The 26,886-nt window shown below is 42.5% G+C and overlaps 1 protein-coding gene across 1 annotated transcript in view; it reads right to left on the bottom strand.

The window, feature by feature from the left end:
* Positions 1-22,404, bottom strand: part of LOC123492851 (lamin-A-like) — a 29,996-nt gene extending 7,592 nt beyond the window's left edge. The window contains exons 1-2 of the mRNA XM_045226167.1: positions 22,149-22,404; positions 19,760-20,151 (exon numbers count right to left, since the gene is read on the bottom strand). Coding sequence (XP_045082102.1) covers positions 19,760-20,115 — 356 coding nt within the window. The 5' untranslated portion in view covers positions 20,116-20,151; positions 22,149-22,404. The remainder of the gene's footprint in view (positions 1-19,759; positions 20,152-22,148) is intronic.
* Between the last annotated feature and the right edge of the window lie 4,482 nt (positions 22,405-26,886).

The raw sequence follows: 26,886 nt of genomic DNA, 5'->3' as shown, positions 1-26,886 counted from the left end.
AGATGAGATCCTCAGACCCCTTGTGAGACCATATGCTGGTGCGGTTGGCCCTGGGTTCCTCCTAATGCAAGACAATGCTAGACCTCATGTGGCTGGAGTGTGTCAGCAGTTCCTGCAAGAGGAAGGCATTGATGCTATGGACTGGCCTGCCCGTTCCCCAGACCTGAATCCAATTGAGCACATCTGGGACATCATGCCTCGCTCCATCCACCAACGCCACGTTGCACCACAGACTGTCCAGGAGTTGGCAGATGCTTTAGTCCAGGTCTGGGAGGAGATCCCTCAGGAGACCATCCGCCACCCCATCAGGAGCATGCCCAGGCGTTGTAGGGAGGTCATACAGGCACGTGGAGGCCACACACACTCATTTTGACTTGTTTTAAGGACATTACATCAAAGTTGGATCAGCCTGTAGTGTGGTTTTCCACTTTAATTTTGAGGGTGACTCCAAATCCAGACCTCCATGGGTTGATAAATTTGATTTCCATTGATAATTTGTGTTATTTTGTTGTCAGCACATTCAACTATGTAAAGAAAAAAGTATTTAATAAGATTATTTCATTCATTCAGATCTAGAATGTGTTATTTTAGTGTTCCCTTTATTTTTTTGAGCAGTGTATATCAGTTTCCTTTTTCACTAACACTGTCGGTGTTTGAGCAACTTGGGTCTAATGCAGTATGATTACAATAAAAGCTGTTATGCATTTAGGCTCTTACAAAGCATCAAACTGTCTAGTAACCTCTGTGCATCAACTTCCTATTGACAAACCTTATCCACATTGGTTCCGATTCTGGGATAACATACTCACTACCTGTGAAAGAATCATGAATGCCTTGAGCTGTCCCTAACTGAACTCAAATCATATTGCATTGCATTGAAATGAATTGACCGGAACATATAATTGAATCAAGCTCACCCTTGTTCGAAACAAAGGCCAACATAGGCACTCCTGAGGGAATCCCAGTTAAAATCAAATGGAGTGGCTGCAGATCCAACTTTTCCCTGACCTTTTTTCCATGGACTAAAGTTCCTGAAGCTTCTGCACGTACGGCTCACGTTATGCGCCTTCATTTCTTTACGCACACATTTTTGTGGTCTCCTTCCCTTCACATTTCTCACTGTCAATCGTGAATGATCATTCTTTAAGTTTTACCATCTGATTACCAAAAATTTGAGCTCACTCAGTTTCATGGGGACATGCATTTAGATCTTCTTGAGTTATACAGTGTTGTTTCGAAGTAGCCTACAGTGTTGTTTTGAATGATGTACAGAGCGAATTTGAGAAAAGATGGTGTTAAGAAACTGTAGCATAGCCTACTTGTGTATTTTACCTAGCGACACACGCTTTTCAGTTTTGGCCACGAGAGAAAAATGCGTTGGTGTTTTGTTCTTACAGTAACGTCATACTATTATAATCGGTTCTGTTATGTAGAATACTATCATTATGTGATCTTGCAGACATTGATTGAGCTTTGATCTAACTTTATTAAACGAGTACTATTCACCAGAGTAGCCTGTTCTCTACGAGTAAAGCAGAGAATAGTCTGGAAAAGGCTTAAATCAAAAGCATTCACATTTGTTGGCATGTGCGTGTTTTCTTTTGTCAGACCTCTAAAGCAGGCATCAATTTGCAGTAGTGGTAAAAAAAAAAAACTTGGACTCGGACCGTGGAAAAACGATATAGCCAAAACAGAAGATGAAGAGAAAGTGGTAGCTTGAGCTTCATACCAGTTTGGCTGGCGCACTGTGAAAGCCAAGCAGGAAATAGATTCCCCGTTATTACATTTGGCCCCTGTAGTTCAATGTTCATTGTCACTAATGACGCCCATCTGCTTGGGAGATGGCATCCAGACCACTAACCCACCACTTAGCCCTCATGCTCCCCCAGCCACTGCCAGCCTAAAACAACCTCTTTCATCCAAATGTATGCATGAATTCAATAAAAGACACAGAAAATCAGAACTATATGGAAATGCCTGTATAGCCTACACTGTACAAGAACACACATACCGTCTACAATGGAGTAGAATTATGCTCTGCCACACACTGACTAGCCTTAGTCCCATCTCAGATTTCACAAAGGCCCAGAGAGTGATTGATGGACTAACAGGTGGTATCCAACCCCATTTACCAGCACCAGCACCATCACGGCCACCCACACAGACATAACCATTTGCATGAAAACAAAGACCCAACACAACATCCTTCATGCACAGGAACACTAACACCCATACATATATTACAGTGATGATGGACAAGATCCAGCAATTACAATGTACAGAGGCATATTAGTATGTAGAAAGGGTCCATTAAAAACATTGTCTGCATATTTAATAAATAATAACTTAGCTATACATGTAGCAGTACACTGCCTAGTTTGATCTGAATTAATTAAACCAGTATTTCTAGTGGCTTAAGGAAACTCTACCCCTGTGTAGATTTGATTGGGCTCTACTCATTAGACTTTATGACTGACACTGGGGTCATATTTAGCTTATTTTCCACCTGTGTGGATGGAGAGGATCAGTCTAACAGCTTGTACTGATAAGCCTGACTGGCAGTGACACACAGGAGAGCTCAGTGGGACGTGAACAAGGAGTCATGTGAGTAATGTGCTGGTACTGTAGCCGGACAGGCCAGACAGGGAGAGGTGAGAGGCTTTTTATCTGGAAGAGAGCGCTAAGAAGAAAGGAATTCTTTCCGGTTGGCTCCTGTGCTGAAATATTTCCACTGAACTGCAATAAGAGTCACTGTTTTAGAAAGGCCTAGCTCTTATGTCATAGATACTCACACATACACAGGCCCTCATACGCGCAGGTACTTGGAAGGCATAAGACATGTCCCACTAAACAGCAAAGCTTTCAACCAAAAACAAGTTAATCAAGACAGACAGCTTAGTGACTGGGGGCAAATGAAACCGCAGTTACTATACTGTTATTGTCATTTTTACAACCTACGTTCAACAATATTTGTTACGTTTAACCACCTTTGGTGGGGCCAAGTTCCCTCTGGCTTATAGCCTAACTGTGGCCCTAATGAAGTTCTCACTGTTCCAGTGGTTAGGAGGGTGTTGTTTGTGTGGAATATTTTAAAAATAGTCATTAAAATATAATAGACATGGGAGAACCCAGAATAACCCAACATAGGGATGTTAGTCCTGTGTTATGAGGTGTGAGTGAGTTTGTGTGTCTGCATGTGTGTATAGCCTAACTTGCACACTGAGTTGGAACAGTAAAGCGCTTGTGTCCAGATATTTTCAGTGTTTATTTTTTTTATTTTTTTATTTCACCTTTATTTAACCAGGTAAACCAGTTGAGAACAGGTTCTCATTTACAACTGCGACCTGGCCAAGATAAAGCAAAGCAGTGCAATAAAAACAACACAGAGTTACATATGGGGTAAAAAAACATAAAGTCAAAAATACAACAGAAAATATATATACAGTGTGTGCAAATGTAGCAAGTTATGGAGGTAAGGCAATAAATAGGCTATAGTGCAGAATAATTACAATAGTATTAACACTGGAATGCTAGATGTGCAAGAGATTATGTGCAAATAGAGATACTGGGGTGCAAAAGAGCAAAATAAATAACAATATAGGGATGAGGTAGTTGGGTGGGCTAATTTCAGATGGGCTGTGTACAGGTGCAGTGATCGGTAAGGTGCTCTGACAACTGATGCTTAAAGTTATTGAGGGAGATAAGAGTCTCCAGCTTCAGAGATTTTTGCAATTCGTTCCAGTCATTGGCAGCAGAGAACTGGAAGGAATGGCGGCCAAAGGAGGTGTTGGCTTTGGGAATGACCAGTGAGATATACCTGCTGGAGCGCAGACTACGGGTGGGTGCTGCTATGGTGACCAATGAGCTAAGATAAGGCGGGGATTTGCCTAGCAGTGATTTATAGATGGCCTGGAGCCAGTGGGTTTGACGACGAACATGTAGTGAGGACCAGCCAACAAGAGCGTACAGGTCACAGTGGTGGGTAGTGTATGGGGCTTTGGAGACAAAACGGATGGCACTGTGATAGACTACATCCAATTTGCTGAGTAGAGTGTTGGAGGCTATTTTGTAAATGACATCGCCAAGTCAAGGATCGGTAGGATAGTCAGTTTTACGAGGGCATGTTTGGCAGCATGAGTGAAGGAGGCTTTGTTGCGAAATAGGAAGCCGATTCTAGATTTAACTTTAGATTGGAGATTCTTTATGTGAGTCTGGAAGTTGAGTTTACAGTCTAACCAGACACCTAGGTATTTGTAGTTGTCCACATACTCTAGGTCAGACCCGTCGAGAGTGGTGATTCTAGTCGGGTGGGCGGGTGCCAGCAGCGTTCGATTGAAAAGCATGCATTTAGTTTTACTAGTGTTTAAGAGCAGTTGGAGGCTACTGAAGGATTGTTGTATGGCATTGAAGCTCGTTTGGAGGTTTGTTAACACAGTGTCCAATGAAGGGCCAGATGTATACAAAATGGTATCGTCTGCGTAGAGGTGGATCTGAGAGTCACCAGCAGCAAGAGCGAGCATCATTGATATACACAGAGAAAAGTGTCGGCCCAAGAATTGAACCCTGTGGCACCCCCATAGAGACTGCCATAGGTCCAGACAACAGGCCCTCCGATTTGACACACTGAACTCTTCGAGAAGTAGTTGGTGAACCAGGCGAGGCAGTCATTTGAGAAACCAAGGCTATTTAGTCTGCCAATAAGAATGCGGTGGTTGACAGAGTCGAAAGTCTTGGCCAGGTCGATGAAGACGGCTGCACAGTACTGTCTATTATCAATCGCGGTTATAATATCGTTTATGACCTTGAGCGTGGCTGAAGTGCACCCGTGACCAGCTCGAAAACGGATTGCATAGCGGAGAAGGTACGGTGGTATTCGAAATGGTCGGTGATCTGTTTGTTAACTTGGCTTTCAAATACTTTCGAAAGGCAGGGCAGGATGGATATAGGTCTGTAGCAGTTTGGATCTAGAGTGTCACCCCCTTTGAAGAGGGGGATGACCGCGGCAGCTTTCCAATCTCTGGGGATCTCAGACGTTATGAAAGAGAGGTAAAATAAATAAGACATCTAAACATTTCATGCTGGGGCTACATTAATGCCTCTAGAACTGTAGCTTGTGTGTGGGTGGTGGGCCATTTATTATGGCTAGTGGGCTATGTGGATCAGCTCTGGTACTGAATCTATGGTGATATAGAATGTAAATAATAAGCATGTAAACTCAGCAAAAAAAGAAACATCCTCTCACTGTCAACTGTTATTTCCGCAAACTTAACATGTTTAAATATTTGTATGAACATAACAAGATTCAACAACTGAGACAAACTGAACAAGTTCCACAGACATGTGACTAACAGAAATAGAATAATGTGTCCCTGAACAAAGGGGGGTAAAAATCAAAAGTAACAGTCAGAATCTGGTGTGGCCCCCAGCTGCATTAAGTACTGCAGTGCATCTCCTCCTCATGGACTGCACCAGATTTGCCAGTTCTTGCTGTGAGATGTTACCCCACTCTTCCACCAAGGCAACTGCAAGTTCCCGGACATTTCAGGGGGGAATGGCCCTAGCCCTCACCCTCCGATCAAACAGGTCCCAGACGTACTCAATAGGATTGAGATCCGGGCGCTTCGCTGGCCATGGCAGAACACTGACATTCCTGTCTTGCAGGTAATCATGCACAGAACGAGCAGTATGGCTGGTGGCATTGTCATGCTGTAGGGTCATGTCAGGATGATCCTGCAGGAAGGGTACCACATGAGGGAGGAGGATGTCTTCCCTGTAACGCAGAGCGTTGAGATTGCCTGCAATGACAACAAGCTCAGTCCGATGATGCTGTGACACACTGCCCCAGACCATGACGGACCCTCCACCTCCAAATCGATCCCGTTCCAGAGTAAAGGCCTCGGTGTAACACTCATTCCTTAGACGATAAACGCGAATCCGACCATCACCCCTGGTGAGACAAAACCGCGACTCGTCAGTGAAGAGCACTTTTTGCCAGTCCTGTCTGGTCCAGCGACGGTGGGTTTGTGCCCATAGGCGACGTTGTTGCCGGTGATGTCTGGTGAGGACCTGCCTTACAACAGGTCTACAAGCCCTCAGTCCAGCCTCTCTCAGCCTATTGCAGACAGTCTGAGCACTGATGGAGGGATTGTGCGTTCCTGGTGTAACTCGGGCAGTTGTTGTTGCCATCCTGTACCTGTCCCGCAGGTGTGATGTTCGGATGTACCGATCCTGTGAAGGTGTTGTTACACGTGGTCTGACACTGCGAGGACGATCAGCTGTCCGTCCTGTCTCCCTGTAGCGCTGTCTTAGGCGTCTCATTGCAATTTATTGCCCTGGCCACATCTGCAGTCCTCATGCCTCCTTGCAGCATGCCTAAGGCACGTTCACGCAGATGAGCAGGGACCCTGGGCATCTTTCTTTTGGTGTTTTTCAGAGTCAGTAGAAAGGCCTCTTTACTGTCCTAAGTTTTCATAACTGTGACCTTAATTGCCTACCGTCTGTAAGCTGTTAGTGTCTTAACGACCGTTCCACAGGTGCATGTTCATTAATTGTTTATGGTTCATTGAACAAGCATGGGAAACTGTTTAAACCCATTACAATGAAGATCTGTGAAGTTATATGGATTTTTACTAATTATCTTTGAAAGACAGGGTCCTGAAAAAGGGACGTTTCCTTTTTTGCTGAGTTTACATGACATTATCTCATGTGAATGGCTGGTAGAAGGTGACATCGAATGGTAATAGGACATGGTAATACAGGAGGCCTGGCTGTGATGACAGAATGTGAATGACCGGAGTATGGCAATATTGGATGTGATGTGTGTCAGTAACTTTGTTCATCAGCTGTAGTACTGAGGATATAGGTGATAATGAATATGAATGGCATTGTTGATCAGCTCTAGTGTTGAGGATATGGATGATATTGAATGTGAATGCCTGTGTATCTATGACTGCAATGCGTTTGTTTGCTCCAGGATGTCAACTCAATGGAATGCATGACCTGTAAACAATGGGAGGACATTGGAGAATCTCATGCCTGAGCGTGAATGTGTGAAAGGGAGAAAATGTGTGTGTGCAAACTGAATACATTTGTAGAGCAAAATTCACTTTGAAGTAAGTTTACATTTGAATCCATCCAAACTTGGACCACACCTCAGAAACCAGTGTGGATGGAATTCTGTTTATCAAAACAGCATGTGTTGGATGTGGACAGTTTATACAACTGAATTTTAGGGGACAAAGAACCAAACCGGCGTACTGTATTTATAGCATATAGGGTGTGTTGTGTTCAATTGTCACAATTACTCATAGGCCATTGATCCAGGCATCTAGAAACCATGTAAAGAAAAGGAGTTAAGGAAGCCTACAGTTAACGGTCTGATTTAGATAAGAGAAATATGCTGCAAATAGGAGCAAGTCGATGATGCTTCGAACACACTGTAGCCCAACTGTTTCTCCTGTGCACATTACTGTTGTGATAATCCCGGTTACCCAGAAGTAAAATTATCTTGCGAAAAAGTTTGTCAATTCCTGTTTTACTTCTGGGGGGGAATGGCGTTAACAATTGTGATTACCTTTGTGCAAAGGAAGGAAGCGAAGTCTCCTCCCTCGCAAACGGAAACTCTCAGCCAAACCCCTCCCTTCCACTAATTTCCGCCGTGTTTATCATGGCCAAAATGCACATTTCAGTTTCCATTAATTTTTACATACAGACAATTTTGACTTTGTGGCTGTGGAATCTAGTGGAAAGCGTTTATCATCCGCACACAGGCTTGAAAATCACTGCACCAGTTTAAGCACCGCCTTCGCCCAATCCCGATTCGTCCAAGTAATCAACGACGAAAACCCAAAACCAGGATCTACTGCTGCTCGTAATCACATAATTCTATGTGAGCCATGACAGATTCTTGCCGTTTCATCTGTCCATGAGAATCTGTCCACGAGAGATTACTGTTGTGACAACAGTGTTATATCAAAGACCACATATGACTTAAAGGACAAAGGACAAAGAGCTCTGTCTCTAAACGTTTTCCAGTGTACATAAAGAGAGCAGCAGAGCTACTGCCGAAAGACAGTTTAGTAGAGTGTGTGAGAGAGAGAGGGGGAGAAAGAGGTGAGGAGAGAGAGAAAGGGGAGGAATGTGTTGGTTCAGCCTCCACTCTTGGGTGACTCACTGCTATCTTTGTCCACCTCAATGACGAGAATGGAGCCCCCCAAAAAAATATATATATATATATATATATATATATATATATATATATATATAAAAAAGGAAAAGCCCACAATCCTGGCTGTTTTGCTGTGCCGTTGCTATGACAACAAAGGCCTACTCATCAGGCCTAAAGTATGGCATTTCCCCACATTTTGGATGGAATGGATAAACATGTAGAATTTTCACTGCCGATGCTTACTTTGAGCATATTTCAGAGCTAAACTCTGTCGAAAAGCTTTCCTCCCTTATAGGCCTATTTGGAAAAGCTTTCCTGTTAGGCTCCTGGTGGAAAATCTAGCCTATAATTACTACAATATGACAGATGCAGCATGCGGAATACCCACAGTCTTAAAGGCTTTTAATGTCCTGGCAGCAGTAACGGCTAAATAATGATTCACTATGAAGACCAGCCAGAAACCAGAGATCGTATCTGTTTCCCATGAAGTTGATGTTAAACAGATCATTCATTGCATGCACTCTATATCATTTTTTAAAGGATAGGAAGCATATGAACAATACTAAACACTGTTCATTTTAACTAGGGATACATATGGTTCTTGTCCAAATTACTTTTTACACACAACTACTACAGTGGCATGATTATAGACAACTATGAACGCTCCTATACTGTGTGTGTGTGCATCCTCTGGTCCCCTCATTATATTACCACACCTACTTTCTGACTCTCACTTTGTTACGCACAGTAAATTACAGTCACCCACCTTGTAAACAGCCATTTCCCTATCAGTGCAGGCTAACGGGCTAACAGTATACCGTAGTAAGGCGGTCAATGCTAAATCACCCCACTAATGGGAAAGGCCAAATCTCAATAGTCACACAGTCAATCAGGCGGTGCAAAAAGCCCTCTGGCCTCTCAGTGCTATTAGGGGGTCTGTTAGGAATGAGAATGTAATCACCCCCTCCCTCTCCGGTGTTACTACACAGTCTTCCACTGCACGGAGTTGTAACGGTTGATTGATCTGTATGGTACGGTGCGCTACTAAGGAACGACGCCCCGCCCGTCTGGCTGACATGTGTGAACACGTGTGGGTGGGGTTCCTTGGAAGTTGGAAATTACCGGCAGTCCTCTATCCCTAAAGACGATCTTTGGGCTCCCATCCCTATTAATAGCAATCCTTTCCAATCCCATTTTCAAAGTGGTACGTTTAGGAAACAGAGAATACAGAGGGGAAAAGGAAGGCTGTTGAATAATGGGGTCGTAGTGCAAACAGGGTCCAGAAATAGCAGTAGAGTTTTTCAAGACCAACAGCCAGACTATACAATGTGTCAATGGAGTTTCAGGAGAACTCTGAAAACAGCATTGATTAAATGAAAGATTTTCGGTTCGTATCAAAGATAAAGTTCAGTATTCAGACCATGGATTGGTTCAACTGTTACTTCTGTATTGATTCAACAAAATGTTTAAGTATGTCATAGTATTACTTCAACTAAAGGTTGTTTATGTGAACATAATTTAGAAGCATTGTTAAGAGGACATGGGGATCTTCCAAATGGGCTAAGCAACTCTGACATTAAAATAACATAATACAATAATAAGTACAGCCTGGCACATGATCATGTCTCTTCTGGGATCAAATACAATGGAAGGGATTGTTTTCATTCCGTGTGTGTGCGCGTGAGAAAGAGAGATAAATCACAAGGGGAAAACAACCCAGCCATAGCCAGAAGCCACCCACTCACCACATCCATATGGGCAGATGGGAATAGAGTTTCACCACCAACATCATGGTGCCCATGACTGATAACTTCCTTGGTGCGTTTCAAATAGACAAGAAGAGAGAGGGGGAGATATGGAGAGGAGGCCATTTCATATCACATAAACATCCTACACATGGGTGATGCTCAGTAGGTACAAAACGTTTTGAAACAGAAAAATAAAATCCCCCCATTTTGAAATGTTTTCTCCCCTTGTCATGTCTATTGAACATGACCCTGCATGTGCCTCCCATAATATCCCCATTCAAACACATGGCCAGCGATGAGGAAAAGAAAGCGTCTCTCCTACAGATAAGGCCTTTTATGTAGCTCTGTGTATAAGTGACACAGGCCTGGTTCTGCTTATAATGATTAGTTAGTGATTCACCATGACATGAGTCAGAAGCCCAGTGCCCTTTCATTCAGTCTGCATGTTGGCATAAGAGCTAGCTATCGTTGTTTGATTTGATTATCTAGCCCTGATAAGGTAGATAACTAGAGAACACAGGTTAGCCAGTTTGTCCTTGTCTTACCACTTGTAACACTCGTCTTATAACACTAGTTAACATGAAATCAAACTACTGCATACTGAAATCAAAGTCTAAATTAATTTCTAGAGTTATCTTTTTCATTCAATATTGGTGCAGCCAACCTTGGTAGAACATACGCTCCATGTAGATGAACAACAAACAGTGTATGATTGGCTTTGACAGAGCAAACAGAGCCAGTGGCGTGTCCAGGGGGTGTCCCAGGGTGGCCACCCCAACCCCCATATATTTTTTTTATATATGGTTGGCCACCCCAATGGCCCCCCCCAGAAATGTGGAGATCAGATAGGTCGTCTTTGAATATATTGATCTGGATGCTTTCTCTGGTGAATTGAATGAAAATTATGAAAGATAGTTGGACACGAATGAGAAATCATTTTATAAGTTTGTTTCTTTTTTTTTTATTGTTAATTTTTGGGGATCCTGGCTTCCCTTGGCAACCATGAATACACAATACTTTGTAGGCTGAATGTCATAACACTTATGGCGTTTGTAATATCCCTTTCCATTCAAATGGTGGGTGCACAGTTCAGATGCTGGACTTATATTGGAGTAGACAAACATGTGCAGGTAACCTACTTGACCTACTTTTTGAAGTGATTTGTTTACCAATCAAATGAGAACATAATGAGACTGGTTGTGTTCATGACACATTAAAAAGGTAATATATTTTTACAGTTAAATTACATGCATTTACTATGAAGCTGATAAAAATTAATTTGTGCACGCGCAAGCACACATAGGAGGTTGAGCCAAAAAAATAGAGACCACCCGAATGTCACGGTATAATTTGCTCTCTGGATGTCGCTTTCAAGTCAATTTACTGCTGTATGCTAACACATTTGATTTTTTAAATGTTTTGTCATTTAGCAGACTCTCTTATCCAGAGCGACTTACAGGAGCAATTAGGGTTAAGTGCCTTGCTCAAGGGCACGTCGGCAGATTTTTCACCTAGTCGCCTCGGGGATTAGAACCAGCGACCTTTCGGTTACTGGCACTAACCACTAAGCTACCTGCCGCCCCCTTATATAAAATCCAGACCTCGAATGCAAACACTAACAAAACTTTTGGAATTGATTTATGATTTATTTGAACAGGGAAAATGTACCAAACCTAAGCTGAAGCATTTAATGCATTAAACCATCATAATTCAATTGAAAATAAAATCCTGGTTCAAAATGGTATGGTCCCCCTAAACTGGGTGTGTCCCACCTTGGCCACCCCATTCAAAATGTTCTGGACACACCACTGAACAGAGTCAGAGCTTAACTGATCTGAGGCCTATTACCCCATGCAGCTGCATTGAGTTACAATGAAAGCTCTGCTGTGGTGCCATGTGAATACATTTTACATTACATTTTAGTCATTTAGCAGACGCTCTTATCCAGAGCGACTTACAGTTAGTGAGTGCGTACATTATTTTTTTATTTTTCATACTGGCCCCCCCGTGGGAATCGAACCCACAACCCTACCAACTGAGCTACATCCCTGCCGGCCATTCCCTCCCCTACCCTGGACGACGCTGGGCCAATTGTGCGCCGCCCCATGGGTCTCCCAGTCGCGGCCGGCTACGGCAGAGCCTGGATTCGAACCAGGATCTCTAGTGGCACAGCTAGCACAGCGATGCAGTGCCTTAGACCACTGCGCCACTCTGGAGACATATGTAGATGTAATGTGAATAGATGGGGAGTGGCGCTAACGTTAGCATTATGGAACTAATACAGCAGACTGTGTTGCACATATGAGGAGTAGCAGTGTTAGCTTTAACATTCTTTAGCCTATTCTAGCCCATGGGAATAAGTCTGTAACAGCACAAAACTGTTGTTAGATGCACTAAGCAGAAATCGCTCCGCCATTTCCCGGATGCTACAATTCTAATAGTTCGCCTAATTTCAGTTTGTGACAAAACAAGCAAGTATAGTGTAGAGAATCATTGTACCATCTAAACAACTGTGAAATGTATTTTCCATAACCAAAATATTACAAATGAAACTTAAGAACAGGAAGCATAGAAATAGCACACATAGAACATATCTACTGCTTCTTAGACTTGCTTTCAATGAGAATGACAGATCTATAACACACATTTCTGTGACTTTGGTCAGGTCGCCCAAAAAGTTACATATTCCAGCTTTAAGAGGTAAAGATGAGTTCGCTTCTGCTCTACGGTATGTAAACGTCAGTAAACATTTCCCTAATGAGCACTTGCATTGAGGAGTGCATTGGACAACATTGGCCTGCATCTGGTTAACCATCACAATAATCCTTTTAAAGCTTGGATTGTATAGGCTCCAGTAAACAAGAGTGATTGTTAGTGACACAAAATGCAAAACATCTGGAGGTATTCCTGAATGCTCAAAATGCTCCATGCAAACATCAAGCTCTGTTGAATGAAATGAAAACGCTTCAGATTTATTGATTATCTCAAATATACTTGTGAGTTAATGAGCATTCAGAGTTGTGGTCATCAACTGGCAGTTACATTACTGACCAGATTAGGAAGTTTGAGGTCACACCCACTTCATCCACTACCAAATGGGAACTTCCCAGTGTGTTGAGTGTGCATGACTTACTTTGAGACGTGTGTGTTTTAATTTGCATTTGTGTACATGTAATGTGTGTGTCTAAGTATGATGTGTGTTCGTGTGGAGTGAGCATGTGTGATTCTGCAGAGGCCCAGCATCTTAAAGTGATTTACCCTTTTAGCGAGCGGATGACTCATTCAGTTTGGCTGGGTCCTGAATAGAATCAAAGTGTTATGGAAACTCTGATCCAAACACTGCTCTACACACACACACACTCGTTCCAGTCCACCAATGCCTTCTCGGAACACAGTACTGGTCTACCGAAAGTCCACCTACCGAAACACTACTCTTTAATTATCAAAACTCCAACAAAGAGAGCTCTATATAGCAGACATCACATTTACAGTCTTAGCGCTAGTGGAGCAAGAAGCCACAGGACCAGGCTAGGTATACTCCCACAAGACCTAAAAGACACTAAGTTAAAAGACAAAACAATATATTAGAATAGCCATCAATTGTACAACTACTATTAACATTGTTGTGTAACTACAGTCAACCCTCAAGCTACCTATGCATTGCTAGTCAATACACTAGTTGAAATAACTACTAATGACACAGTAAACACAAACACAAACAATTTTTCAATAACATTATTTAAATATACTTACACATTTTCAATAAGCCTAAACCTGTGTCTCTAATAGCAGGTCACACAACAACAGGTTTCATTTGTGGCCAAAATAAAGTGTCACCCAAATCCAGGGAGCCTGCGGTCCAGACAGACCCCCTTGGTTCTGTATAACTTGAGAAGGTCACACTGCGTCACATGATACAGGCTGAGGACATGCTGGTAGAATATGACGCTGCCCTCGAGGGAGTTTACAGAGAGAGTGGTGATCCAAACCTCCTGGGAGAAGCTGTAGTATAATAAACTGTCATGGTACACATTTCTTCCCTGAGGAAAACGAGGGGGGGGAAAGGCTGCACTCTGTCGAGTTTCTATTTGTTCCATGAAGAGCGAGCGTTTTAGAAACCAAATATTTATTATTTGTGCCTCACAAACTGTACCAAAGATGGACTACTTGTTGAATAAGAAGTGTTTCTTCTTCTATTCAATTCAAGTTCTGCACAATTAAGGATGTTCACCAACTATTTCTCTCTCTCTCTGGTGTACTTTCCCTGTTTCTATTGTGTACTTTAGACATTCATATCCTGAGGGATTGTGAGCCAAAAGCCTCTATTGAGAGGATGTTTGAGTGCAGAACCACAGAGTATTTGAATAGCTTTGGTACATCATCATTCATTGCTCTTGTCCATTTTAGGGGAGAAGGACTTAATTCAAACACTTTAGCATAACAAATGGACTTCAATGGGTTCCTCCTATTGTCCAGCTATGTGTCAGCCCCACCAAACATTCACATGATTAAATGGAAGTAGAGTGCATTACACGTCAGCAAATTGTTTAGAGTTTCCCTGAGCTAAAAGTAGCAGTATACTCCTTGGTTACTAGTGGTAACCAAACTATGTGTTTAGAAAATATTTGGGCCTAAAAATAGACCAATTAGCCTCCTTGTATTACTATCCTTGTGGGTACCGGAAATCCCAATTTGATGACCACAACTCTGAATGCTCATTAACTCACAAGTATATTTGAGATAATCAATAAATCTGAAGCGTTTTCATTTCATTCAACAGAGCTTGATGTTTGCATGGAGCATTTTGAGCATTCAGGAATACCTCCAGATGTTTTGCATTTTGTGTCACTAACAATCACTCTTGTTTACTGGAGCCTATACAATCCAAGCTTTAAAAGGATTATTGTGATGGTTAACCAGATGCAGGCCAATGTTGTCCAATGCACTCCTCAATGCAAGTGCTCATTAGGGAAATGTTTACTGACGTTTACATACCGTAGAGCAGAAGCGAACTCATCTTTACCTCTTAAAGCTGGAATATGTAACTTTTTGGGCGACCTGACCAAAGTCACAGAAATGTGTGTTATAGATCTGTCATTCTCATTGAAAGCAAGTCTAAGAAGCAGTAGATATGTTCTATGTGTGCTATTTCTATGCTTCCTGTTCTTAAGTTTCATTTGTAATATTTTGGTTATGGAAAATACATTTCACAGTTGTTTAGATGGTACAATGATTCTCTACACTATACTTGCTTGTTTTGTCACAAACTGAAATTAGGCGAACTATTAGAATTGTAGCATCCGGGAAATGGCGGAGCGATTTCTGCTTAGTGCATCTAACAACAGTTTTGTGCTGTTACAGACTTATTCCCATGGGCTAGAATAGGCTAAAGAATGTTAAAGCTAACACTGCTACTCCTCATATGTGCAACACAGTCTGCTGTATTAGTTCCATAATGCTAACGTTAGCGCCACTCCCCATCTATTCACATTACATCTACATATGTCTCCAGAGTGGCGCAGTGGTCTAAGGCACTGCATCGCTGTGCTAGCTGTGCCACTAGAGATCCTGGTTCGAATCCAGGCTCTGCCGTAGCCGGCCGCGACTGGGAGACCCATGGGGCGGCGCACAATTGGCCCAGCGTCGTCCAGGGTTTGAAGCTTAGGGGTTAGGTTTAGGGTTGCAATTAGGGTTAGGGGTTAGGTTTAGGGTAAATATGATTTTGAATGGAAATAAATGTTAGGTCCCCACAAAGATAGTAAAACATGTGCTGTGTGTGTGTACGTGTTTAACTATTCTTGTTGGGACCACACCACAAGAATAGTAAACAAACCTACATTTGACCAACTGGGAACATTCTGTTGGTCCCCACAAGGTCAAATGCTATTTCTAGGGGGTTTAGGGTTAAGGTTAGAATTAGTGTTAGAATTAGGTTTAGGGTTAGGAGCTAGGGTTAGTTTTAGGGTTAGGAGCTAGGGTTAGGGTTAGGGTAAGTGTACGGGTTAGGGAAAATAGGATTTTGAATGGGTCTGAATTGTGTGCCCACAAGGTTAGCTGTACAAGACTGTGTGTGTGTGTGTGTGTGTGGAAAGGAAACTGTGAGAACAAACTTTCTTAATGAAGGAAATGTGTTTGTGCTATATGATAAGTGTACTTCCTGCTGTGTTGTCTGATAGTCCCAAAGTGTTACAAGTTGGCATACATAAAGAAGCCAAATGACGTCATATCAGATGTTCCATCATTCATGTCATTGGAATGAAAACACAAGTAAAAAAGGAAATATGTTGGGATACTTCACACTGTAATCATATGAATTATAATGAACATTTAGAAGTATCCTGCATACCGTACCCTCAATAAACAGACAAAACATCATAGCCCTACAAGTGTTAGAAGATCTTAACAAATGATCCATTGTGTTAGACTTTTCCAGTCCTGCCCCACCCTTAGCTACGCTGATCTGTTACTCTGTGCCAACAGGTATGGCACACAGCAACCTTGGAAAAGCGCTCAATAAACACAGACTCTGGAAATCCGGAAATGGGCGCGGCTATTGACTTTTGAAATCCCTCAATGATATAGCCTACTCCACCACCTTTGATCATGAATGCCTACAACATTTCATCATTGTTTAACAGTCTGCAATAGATTAGTGAACCATCTTTACTTCCAGGTGTGAAGAAAAAGGTTAAAAAGCAACAGGTTAACAATATAATTCGCATTGTAAACTGGACAAAAGTACATTGTCAACACAAAGCAGTCTATTCATCCAGACGTCTATTCATTGTCTGGGAGGGGAGACAGGGTTGTCCTGCCAATGACGACCAGGAACAGGTTCCCCCACACATGCTCCTGTTTCACAGCCACTGGCACAGATGGAAGGCACTGTGGCACGAGACTAGCGTCCGCCGCCCCTCTTATGTTCTAGAGGAGGAGCATCCACAGTGGACAACTAGACTAGACCTTGACGAATGTGGGAGTGTGAGCCTTGGGGCTCATGTTGAAGCTTAGCAAATCATATTGTAGCATAGCAGCGTCTTAGTTAAGCAGTCGATATTTTAGGCTACCCCGCTTGTCTTCTAGCCTAGCGATTCTTACTCTATCCTAACAGTGGAACATGCTTTAGCCAAATAAGGTTTGTTTTTATCCCCCCTGGCAAATCATTTACAAGCTAGACTGGGTTATAGACGAGCAGTTTACATCCCAGTAGCACAACGGCGGTGGTCTGCCCTCAGGGGAGTTGCATGTGCGACACAAAGACGTCTGTGTGGCATGGCCCAATGGCATGTCTATGAACAGGTGTGTACAGTCATAGGCCATGGTAAGTGACAGTTACATCTGTTGCAGCACACATCAAAACAGGGCTAGAGAGGGCCTGGCTCTGTATAATGTACAAGCTATACAGCATGTAGGGCCTACAGTAATGGGGCATTATAATATTTGAATGACTAACAATATCGTTGAAAGGGACATGCACACTTTCTGTTTATTTGTCAATCACATTGCTGGGACAGTATACTGCTCTGTCTCTGATAAGAAAGTTACATTTACTTGCATTATTATTGCAAGCCCTCATAGGGCACCAGCAAGTGGTAATAACATGGTGTTGATAGGGAACTAGATGATACGTATTAACTATTAATAAAGATGATGCACTGCCCCAGAGGTCCAGACCTAAAGGAGAGGACACAGCCAGCAGCCCCTTCCCTTCCCACAACCAAAGCCTTGAAAAACCTCTGAGTCACCACCCTGTCACACACCCATATCAAGACTCCCCAGCTGCCATGGCAACCAAACACTGGCAAACACACCAGCTGAAGAGTAAGAGACTGAGCCTGCCCACACGGGGCTGAGTGATACATTTCCACCACACGCGTAACAAATGATTGGTTTCCTTTGGAAAGCAATATAGTTATAGGTGCTGTTGCTATTTTTCACTCAGCTAAGGACCTTATGGCACAATGGGAAAGAGAATAGAAGTGAACTGTAAAATTCCATTCAATCACCAAACTGACTTGGTTTTTAAAGAGAGACACTACACTCTGAAATGTATCCACTTCTTCACACAGCCTAAATCACTCAACACCCTCAAGTCAACATCCAGAAGTCCACACCCTGACCAAGGTCAACACTGAAACACAAACCCACCCCAGAGCCACACCCTCACCTGCAACCTTGGGCACACCAAATACTGTACATTTCATCTTGACGGATACACTGCAAACATCAATTGAAACATTAACCAAGTGAAAACACAATGGCACTATGGTTGGACCAGTAAGACTCCACCCACCTCTCTGTACAGATGCCGTTGCTTCAACATTGCAATTGCACAGTGTTGAAACTCACTGAGGTATGTCAATGAGAAGCTGTTGAAGACAGTGTTTGCATAGCTTAAAAATATTCCTATTCTCTGTTTGCGACTCCCTTTGGAAGGAAGCCCCATGCATAAATGATGGTATGTTAAAAGAAACAAAGTAGGAGAGTAAAAAAATAAGTAAATACAACTAATACTTTCAACTGTCTTTCATTTTCTCAGACGCACTCCAACCCGATTTGCACTTTGCCAAGACTTTCAAACATTCCTGTGGAGTCATTGCAGGCTGTTGCCTGCTAGTAGGAGAGAGAGTTGTATGCTATTTTCTGTCTGTGGACACATTCACCCACTGAACTCTGGTAGAGAGATACCTTTAACATTCTCCCCAAGGTCTAACTAACCTGCCCAGCCAGTTCAGATGGCTCAGTTGGTTGGAGCATGGTGCTTACAACACCAGAGTTTGGATTAAAGCATGTTTTATCTTAACCTGGAAAGGCTTTGATTGAAACGTGTTGCGTAACAACGCATTGCGGGAATGTTGAGTGTGTCATTACACTCGTAAGTCAAGCTAAACAGAGCGAGCTGTTTGTCAGGGGCGTGGCCCCGTGTGGGGGAATACAGTATTTACTACCCAACCTGCTGAAAACCACCAGGAATGTACTCAACTAATGTCAGGCATGTCACTCTCCATACCTCTTTCTAAAGTATTTTAGAAGTTGGAGTTGAACTAATAGGTGGTGTACATTCTGGTGCAAAATGGATGTTGCATCACCCAGGTGTGGATTAGAAGCACTACCACTCACACCCTCAGTGGCAAACTGCCTTGGTATTAAAGGTTGCAATGGGTTCAATTCAATTATTTATTACTAAAGGCTTATCTAATCAACACTCTGACAAATGTGCCAGCATACTGAAAATGGCTTCAGGGCTGGTGTACTTATGGTTTGGAAGAGAGAGCGGAACATACTGTAGAAGTGGAAATCTACTTCATTGAGAAAGACTGTGGTGAAGGAGTAAGAGCAGACATGCACTGGTTGATGAGTCAGAGCCAGTACAGGGAAATAATGTTACCACTAATTATGTGTAATGAAATGAGATGGTGTCTCATCCTCTGGTTTGAATATGCCCCTCCCTATCATCATGTAGGAGGTTGTAGGCAGGTAAATGTGTGTCATTGATGTGTGTCAGTGAGATTACATGCTGAAGCACAATCACTTTCAAATTCAGACTAAATGAATTAGTCCCTTGGCCAGAACCCAATGTGTCCCTCAGCCAGAAACTTACAATAGACTCACTTTATGACACCACATTCAGATAAAGGATTACCCATAAACCTCCTGCCTTTCCGTCCCCATCCCAGTGTTTCCCCTAATAATACTCCTGCCACCCCATCTTCGCTAGCTCTCTTACCCTCCACCGAGAACATTTGGCCTCAATTAAATTGAACATTTGGTGTTTGCAGCCTTTGCATGCTGCCTACGGAAAACTAACCTATAGGGGAAACCCTGCCAGTCTAATGTGTCCTACCTGACTTTGAGCTCCTTGTACTCCTCCTTGACTTTGCCTAGCTCCAGCTGCAGTCGGGCGCGCTCCTTGGCCACCGAGTCGAGGGTCTTGCGGGCGTCAGCGAGCTCCGTCTCATAGGCCGCCTTCATGCCCGTCACCTCACGGCTGATCTCGGTCTCAGACTCGGTGATGCGGAGCCGCAGCCCAGCGTTCTCTACCTCCAGTGAGCGCACCTTGTCGATGTAGACGGCCAGCCGGTCGTTGAGGTTGCATAGGTCGTCCTTCTCCTGCAGGCGGGAGATACGGGTTGGGGAGAGCGGAGTGGCGGCTCCGCCACGGCTGGTTCGTTTCTGACCCGGAGTTTCCATAGTGGACATCCAGCAGGTGGTTCAGGTGGTTAGCTGGGAGACAGGCTGTGGAGGGAAGGATGAATTAATTAACATAAGATACAGAAGATGTTAGAACAAGTATAGTGAAGCCTGAGGGAACCATGTGAGTTTGCATGAAAATAGTAAAGGAGGAGGGGGTGGGGTTTAGGCGTGTAACAGCTATGCATCTCTCTCACTATCAGAAGCCTTATTAAATTGCTGTTTGGGTGGTTAAGCAACTTTAGCTCTCTCCTGAGCAAGTCAAATTCCCACCGTCTGGCGTCTGCACAGTGAACAGGCAATTACGATAATATACAAAATATGTATTCAAGAACTACAGAAGCATACAAAACAATGAACAAACATTATGCAAGCAAAGAATAGCTGCATCATCTCCCTTGTCGGCCAACTGCTTGTTGAGACAGAGTGAAGAAGTACTAACAGCCTGCTAATTATGCCAGAGTCATTAATTCTGAGAGATCTGTCCGATGGTTGTCTCCCTCCACTTACATTCGGCTTGCCTAAACCTCAGTCATTATACCACAGCCTTGACTCACTACATAAATAAACACAGCAGGATGCCCTGATTAGGAGATGAAGAACCACTGTCTCAATGTTTAGACAGGCAGAGGCAGCAGTGAAATAAATGACTGTCAGAAAGTACTGGATGAAAGGCTTTTGAAGGCCAAAAAAACTAGCTTAGATTCCACTCTGGAACTTTGATATGGCCGTAGAGTATATTATGTTTCCACAATATATTGACAATTAGCAATATAAAAATATATATATTCATGTAAAAAAAAAAATATATCTGTAAATACTACTCATATTACAGAGCAAGCTGAAAAGCTTCATATGCCACCAATTTTTGCTTTGTAGCGTCTACAGCTGAAACATAATGGAGTCTTACAGGATAACTTGGTAAGCCCAAAATGTCATAAATAAGCCAACTTTGATTAATTATTTCTCAATTATGCTTTTAGATACAAATTTCAAATACACATAGTGTACCAAACATTAGGAACACCTTCCTAATATTGAGTTGCACCCCCTTTTGACCTCAGAACAGCCTCAATTCGTCGGGGCATGGACTCCACAAGGTGTTGAAAGCGTTCCACAGGGATGCTGGCCCATGTTGACTCCAATGCTTCCCACAGTTGTGTCAAGTTGGCTGCATGTCCTTTGGGTGGTGGGCCGTTCTTGATACACACAGGAAACTTAAGTGTGAAAAGCCCAGCAGTGTTGCAGTTCTTGACACACTCAAACCGGTGCGCCTGGCACCTACTACCATACCCCATTCAAAGGAACTTAAATATTTTTTGTCTTGCCCATTCACCCGCTGAATGGCACACATACACAATCCATGTTTCAATTGTCTCAAGGCTTAAAAATCCTTCTTTAACTCGTCTCTTCCCCTTCAACTACACTGATTTAAGTGGATTTAACAGGTGACATCAATAAGAGATCATAGCTTTCACCTGGTCAGTCTGTCGTGGAAAGAGCAGGTGTTCCTAATGTTTTGTACACTCAGTGTACGTCAACAATCCTTCTTCCAAAGGACTTTTGTATGGACTACATTTTGTGAAAATCCCCCAAATCATGGTCTTTTTTTGTCTGGGTGTCGTTAGGAATCACTCAATAACAGATAGATGACATCTATTTCATAACTCGTGCAATGATACAGCACATACGATAAATAAGTAACTGATAAATGTGAACACCTTAACACTCCATATAATGTACAACGTGTCAAGTCCTTTCCATAGATAATGAGGTACTTTTGGAAAGAGTAACTTTCCCCAATAACCATGCATTTCAGTAACCTACACTGAATGACATATACTTTAAAAAGGTCCCAGCCGAGTTGTTATCCCACGCCCCCAACCGGTCAACAATGAAAGTGAAATTACATTTCAACTGTACACTGTAGCCGTCAAGATCAAGGTACAAGCAGGAACCTATTCTCTCATCTCTGTTAGTGTGGGCTCACATTCACAACTGTCAGTCAAAGTGCAACCAGAGCTAAAACGCCTTTGTCTTACCTTAGTGGGAGTGTCAGGTTGTGAGTGGAAGCCTCCTGGTGGTCTGCACAGCCGGACCTCTGGAAGTTTAGCAGCCGGTGTGTGTTGTAGATAAGGTGTTCTTCTCTGGGTCTGGTATGCCCCTGTGGAGTATAGGGAGTAGGATCAGTGCTGCCTGGCTGTCTGTGTGCCTTTGGCTCACACTCTGGAATGGCTGCGTCACAGTCTCTCCCTGCACATGTATCGCTGAAGAGAGAGGGAAGGAGGGAGGGAGGGAGAGAGGGAGAGAGGGAGGGGCAGGGAGGAGCCAGGCTGGACTAATACAGACAGAGCCCACACACAGCACAGCAACTACTCAGCTCGCTGGTGTCTCTCTCTTACTCTCTTTTCCTTTCTCTTTCATTCACACAGTGGGCTCACAGACACAGTGATCCCAACTCCTTGCACATTTGGCCTGTCAGTAAAAGCTCCACTTTCAAGTGCAAACAGAGAGAAAAATGGTTGGATGGAAAATCCGCCCTTATCCATTCTTTAACTGTACGGAACAGTACAAATTAGTCTGTAATTGCAAATCATCACCTTACGGTCAGCTTGCAAAAAATATTGCATTTTCACAATTGTTTAAAATGAAAAGACCAAAAATCCCAAAGAAAATAGTCTGAGTTACTCCAATATTTCCAATGAAGGGTACAGCACAGTACACCAATATAGTCATTCCCATAGGTCATCTTCTAAGCTCCCAGGTCTCTACCATCTCTGCTCGAAGATGGATCTTGTATTTATTGCCTCGGGGTGGAGTTAATGAAAGAACAGGTCCAATAAAGTCCAATGTCAGGAGAGGATGGTTTTTCTGGTGTGTGTGTGTGTGTGTGTGTGTGTGTGTGTGTGTGTGCGCGTGTGCGTTGTGGATAGAGAGTGTGGGCATGGCATGGAACAGGCCCAGTGGCTATGGGAGTACCCTGGCGAGGCCCTAGCAGAGGAGAAAACCTGTAATTCTGTGGCCTTCTCTCTCTGAGTCACAGATCCCAGCACAAACAGCTCACTGTGTTCAGCGGTGCCCCAGTCTTTTTTTTAATCCCTCCCTCTCTCCCATTTCTCTCCCTCCCTCCCTCTGTCCTCTTGCTCCTACGGCATTCCCCCTAACCAGTGGTGGAAAAAGTACCTAATTGTCATACTTGAGTATTATATAAATAGTAAAGTATTGTTCAGATACCCAAAAAAGTAGTACTTTAAAGTATTTTTACACACCACTGCCCCCAACAATGGACAAGTACTTTACACCACTGCCCCTAACAAACAACAAGCCTGTTCCAAATGAAGTATTTACCCCAAACTTTTATACTGGACATTGGACTATACTAACAAGGAGCAAATAGCCAACTCTTTGCCTGAACCATAAAGGACTCAAAAAACCTAGTCCTAAGAAGCCATTGGGTTTGCTTCAATTCACTTCATTTTAGTTCATTCACAAAGCACATAACCCAAAGGGTTTTATGGTTAACAATAGTAGGACCGGGACGATACCAGTATCGCGATACTCATTAGTATCGTGGCAAGGAAACAAAACATGAAGCGGATTTCACTTCTTTAGGAAAACAGCCCTAATTTTGGAAACAAACATTATGTCATCCAGAGTCACATGTATATATTTTCCAAGCTATAGCACACAATATTTTACATTTATCCGGTTTTAAAGGACCAAAGTCTGCTTCGTGTTCTCATTTTTGCCATGGAAAAAAATATTATGATACTGGTATCCTCACAGCCCTAAACAAACATTTCAGGTTTGGATAAAGGCAGTTGATTGATGTAAAACCAACACACAAAGTGGGTCCACTGAAATCCAGGGTCAGGAGTGAATGCTCTAACTCTCTGAGGCACTCATCCAGTCAACAGGCAGGAGCAGGAATGACAACCTGTGATGCAACTTACGAGACATGACAGGCAACAAACGGCATGTTAACTCTGCAGTCAGCCCTTTCTTTATTTTTTATTCTCTTTCACCATTTCTTTCCATGCCCCTATAGCATCCCAAGAGGGCAATAAAAAACACAAGGCACTCTGTTGAGCAATCTAAATGTTATTTTTTACAATGAGATACTCTATTGAGTGCTGATGCACTACGTACAAGAATGAGGGGTACGAATGTATCTCTGAATAATTAATGCAAGAGGGGACTTGAAGGGTAACATTCCTGTTTCAAAACCAAATCAATTAAAATGACTTCCTTTCCTCATCTCATTTCCTTCATGGCCTCTCATTTAGGGCTTGAATAAATGCTGCAATAATTCTCAGATCACAGTATAATCATACAGATACAGCTTATCTTTGGCTGGGCATGGTACATTTACAGTTACTTTAATATCACTGTTGCTATGGTCAGCAGGTATACTGTACTGTACTCACACCTGCTCTTGCTTTGTCCTGGTATCATTTTTAAAACGCTCTGTCAGACACTGGTCACCGTGTCAACCCTTTCAACAAAATGAACAGCCTCTGCACTATGGAAAAAACAGCCCATTGTTCATGCTGTAACATCATCAAATCATTAATAAGCCACCTGTTCAGAATGCTGGGAAATCTACTGTACATGTGGTTGCTGTTCGTATCTTCTAAAGCCACAGTAAAACTGCAAATAGTAATCACACAGTATGGAATATTCACCCGAATCTGAATCATAATTACGGTACCATTTCATGTTACCCTTAAAAGTAGTATCACTTGTTACATTTCTCACCACATGGCATATCCTAGTTTATTTCATAATTCCACCTAGGTTTATTTTGTGTTAGCTTGAAAAATGAACAAATAGCTACAGAAAATCATTTTTGACATGCAGTTGAGACAGGTTGCTATAGGCTGTTTGCTTTGGTGTAGCTAGCGGGCCCATCTATCTGCCTCCGTTTACTGAGTGTGAATTGTGAATTGACCAATGGTGTAAAGTACTTAAGTAAAAATACTTTAAAGTACTACTTAACTCGTTTTTTTGGGTATCTGTACTTTACTTTACTATTTATATTTTTGACAACTTTTACTTCACTACATTCCTAAAGAAAATATTGTACTTTTTACTCCATACATTTTCCCTGACACCCAAAAGTACACGTTACATTTTGAATGCTTAGCAGCACAGGAAAATGGTCCAATTCACGCACTTATCAACAGAACATCCCTGGTCACCCCTACTGCCTCTGATCTGGCGGACTCATTAAACACACATGCTTAGCTTGTAAATTATGTCTAAATGTTGGAGTGAGCCCCTGGCTATCCGTAAATAAACAAAACAAGAAAATGGTGCCGTCTGGTTTGCTTAATATAAGGAATTTGAAATTATTTATACTTTTACTGGGTGACTTTTACTTGAGTCATTTTCTATTAAGGTATCTTTACTTTTACTCAAGTATGACAATTAGGTACTTTTTCCACCACTGGAATTGACTATTGAGCAACCAAAGCTGCAGACATATCCATCTCGCAAACCTTTTTATCTAATGTGTTTTTGTGACCAGGTTCAATCTCTACGAAGTTCAACAAAAAATAATTTTACATTAGCCTACTTTGTATTGAAGATTCAGTATATGCTAAGATGGTTTATACTGTATGTTGTATGAATGGCTTTTGATGCATTGTCCGGCTAGTATTCACTGTAAATCTTTACCCTCAGGGGAACAATGGCAGGCTTCACTTCAGATAATCTACTCTTCTGCTCCTGATTTACTAAATGTATCAGCAGAGCAGAGACAGTGGGATTACATTGGATGTGCTAACTTTGTTTTGTGCACGTATCCTCCCTTTGGGTGGGTCCAAAAGAAACAGGACCACAAGGGACGAAGGATCAAGGCCCATGGTCCCATTTAGCATAATTAGGAACATGATGTGATTATGAAGTGTCCCATAGGAACAGATAAAGAGGGTATAGGGCTTAAAAGGAAAAAGAGCTCCAATGTGCCCCTTCCTAATCCTAACCACTTGTTTATAAGGCTGGCTGAATTTCTAGTGAGTGACTACTGAGGCTATAATGATGAGCAGGCCCAAAATATGGGTTGGGAATTTTTTACATTAATGTATCTATAGACTCTGGAAAAATAGCAAGATGTTCAATAAAACACAGATCATGTAATTATTCTCTCATCATTCCAAAAACTGTAATTCATCTCTCATCATTCCATTCTTTTGGAATGGACATTTTGGTAGGTAGTCCTTGACGTTTGAGACACACGTGGGCGCGCCCTCTCCTGCTTTCTGTTATCCACCCAGTCCAGACAATTTTCCTCCTTCAGTAACCACAGGCAGAAACAAAGACATAGGCGCCACCCACCGGCCAACTGTTGATGAGAACTCTGACTGACGTGAAGTGAAGGACTTACATTTTAGGAAACATATTATAGAAGTAAAAATTGGTACGGAAAAATGCTGATTGAAAACAGCAAACCATTTCACCTGAAGAGAAGTGGTAGCCTAGATATTTGCGGAGAAACAAACTCATCTCAATAGACATATGGCCATATTGGCTTCTTTGATAAAACTTACCACAACCAGCTGGGGACTTTTTGGTTTGTTGACAGGTGAAAGAAAGACACTTCAAAAACCTACGCATTTGTCATCCGTAAGTGAAATTTAAGTAGCCTACAATTTGTTTGAAATACTGATGTAGCCTAATTGTACACTATTTGGCATACAGTGTCACGGCCATCTGAAATTACATTGCTGCGCCCGCCACCGTCTTCTTCCTTGATATCATGGCGTTTGCTCATTTTGT

The sequence above is a fragment of the Coregonus clupeaformis genome, chromosome 17, assembly GCF_020615455.1.
Source record: "Coregonus clupeaformis isolate EN_2021a chromosome 17, ASM2061545v1, whole genome shotgun sequence".
Taxonomy (NCBI): domain Eukaryota; kingdom Metazoa; phylum Chordata; class Actinopteri; order Salmoniformes; family Salmonidae; genus Coregonus; species Coregonus clupeaformis.
This window is presented reverse-complemented; position numbering and strand designations above follow the sequence as displayed.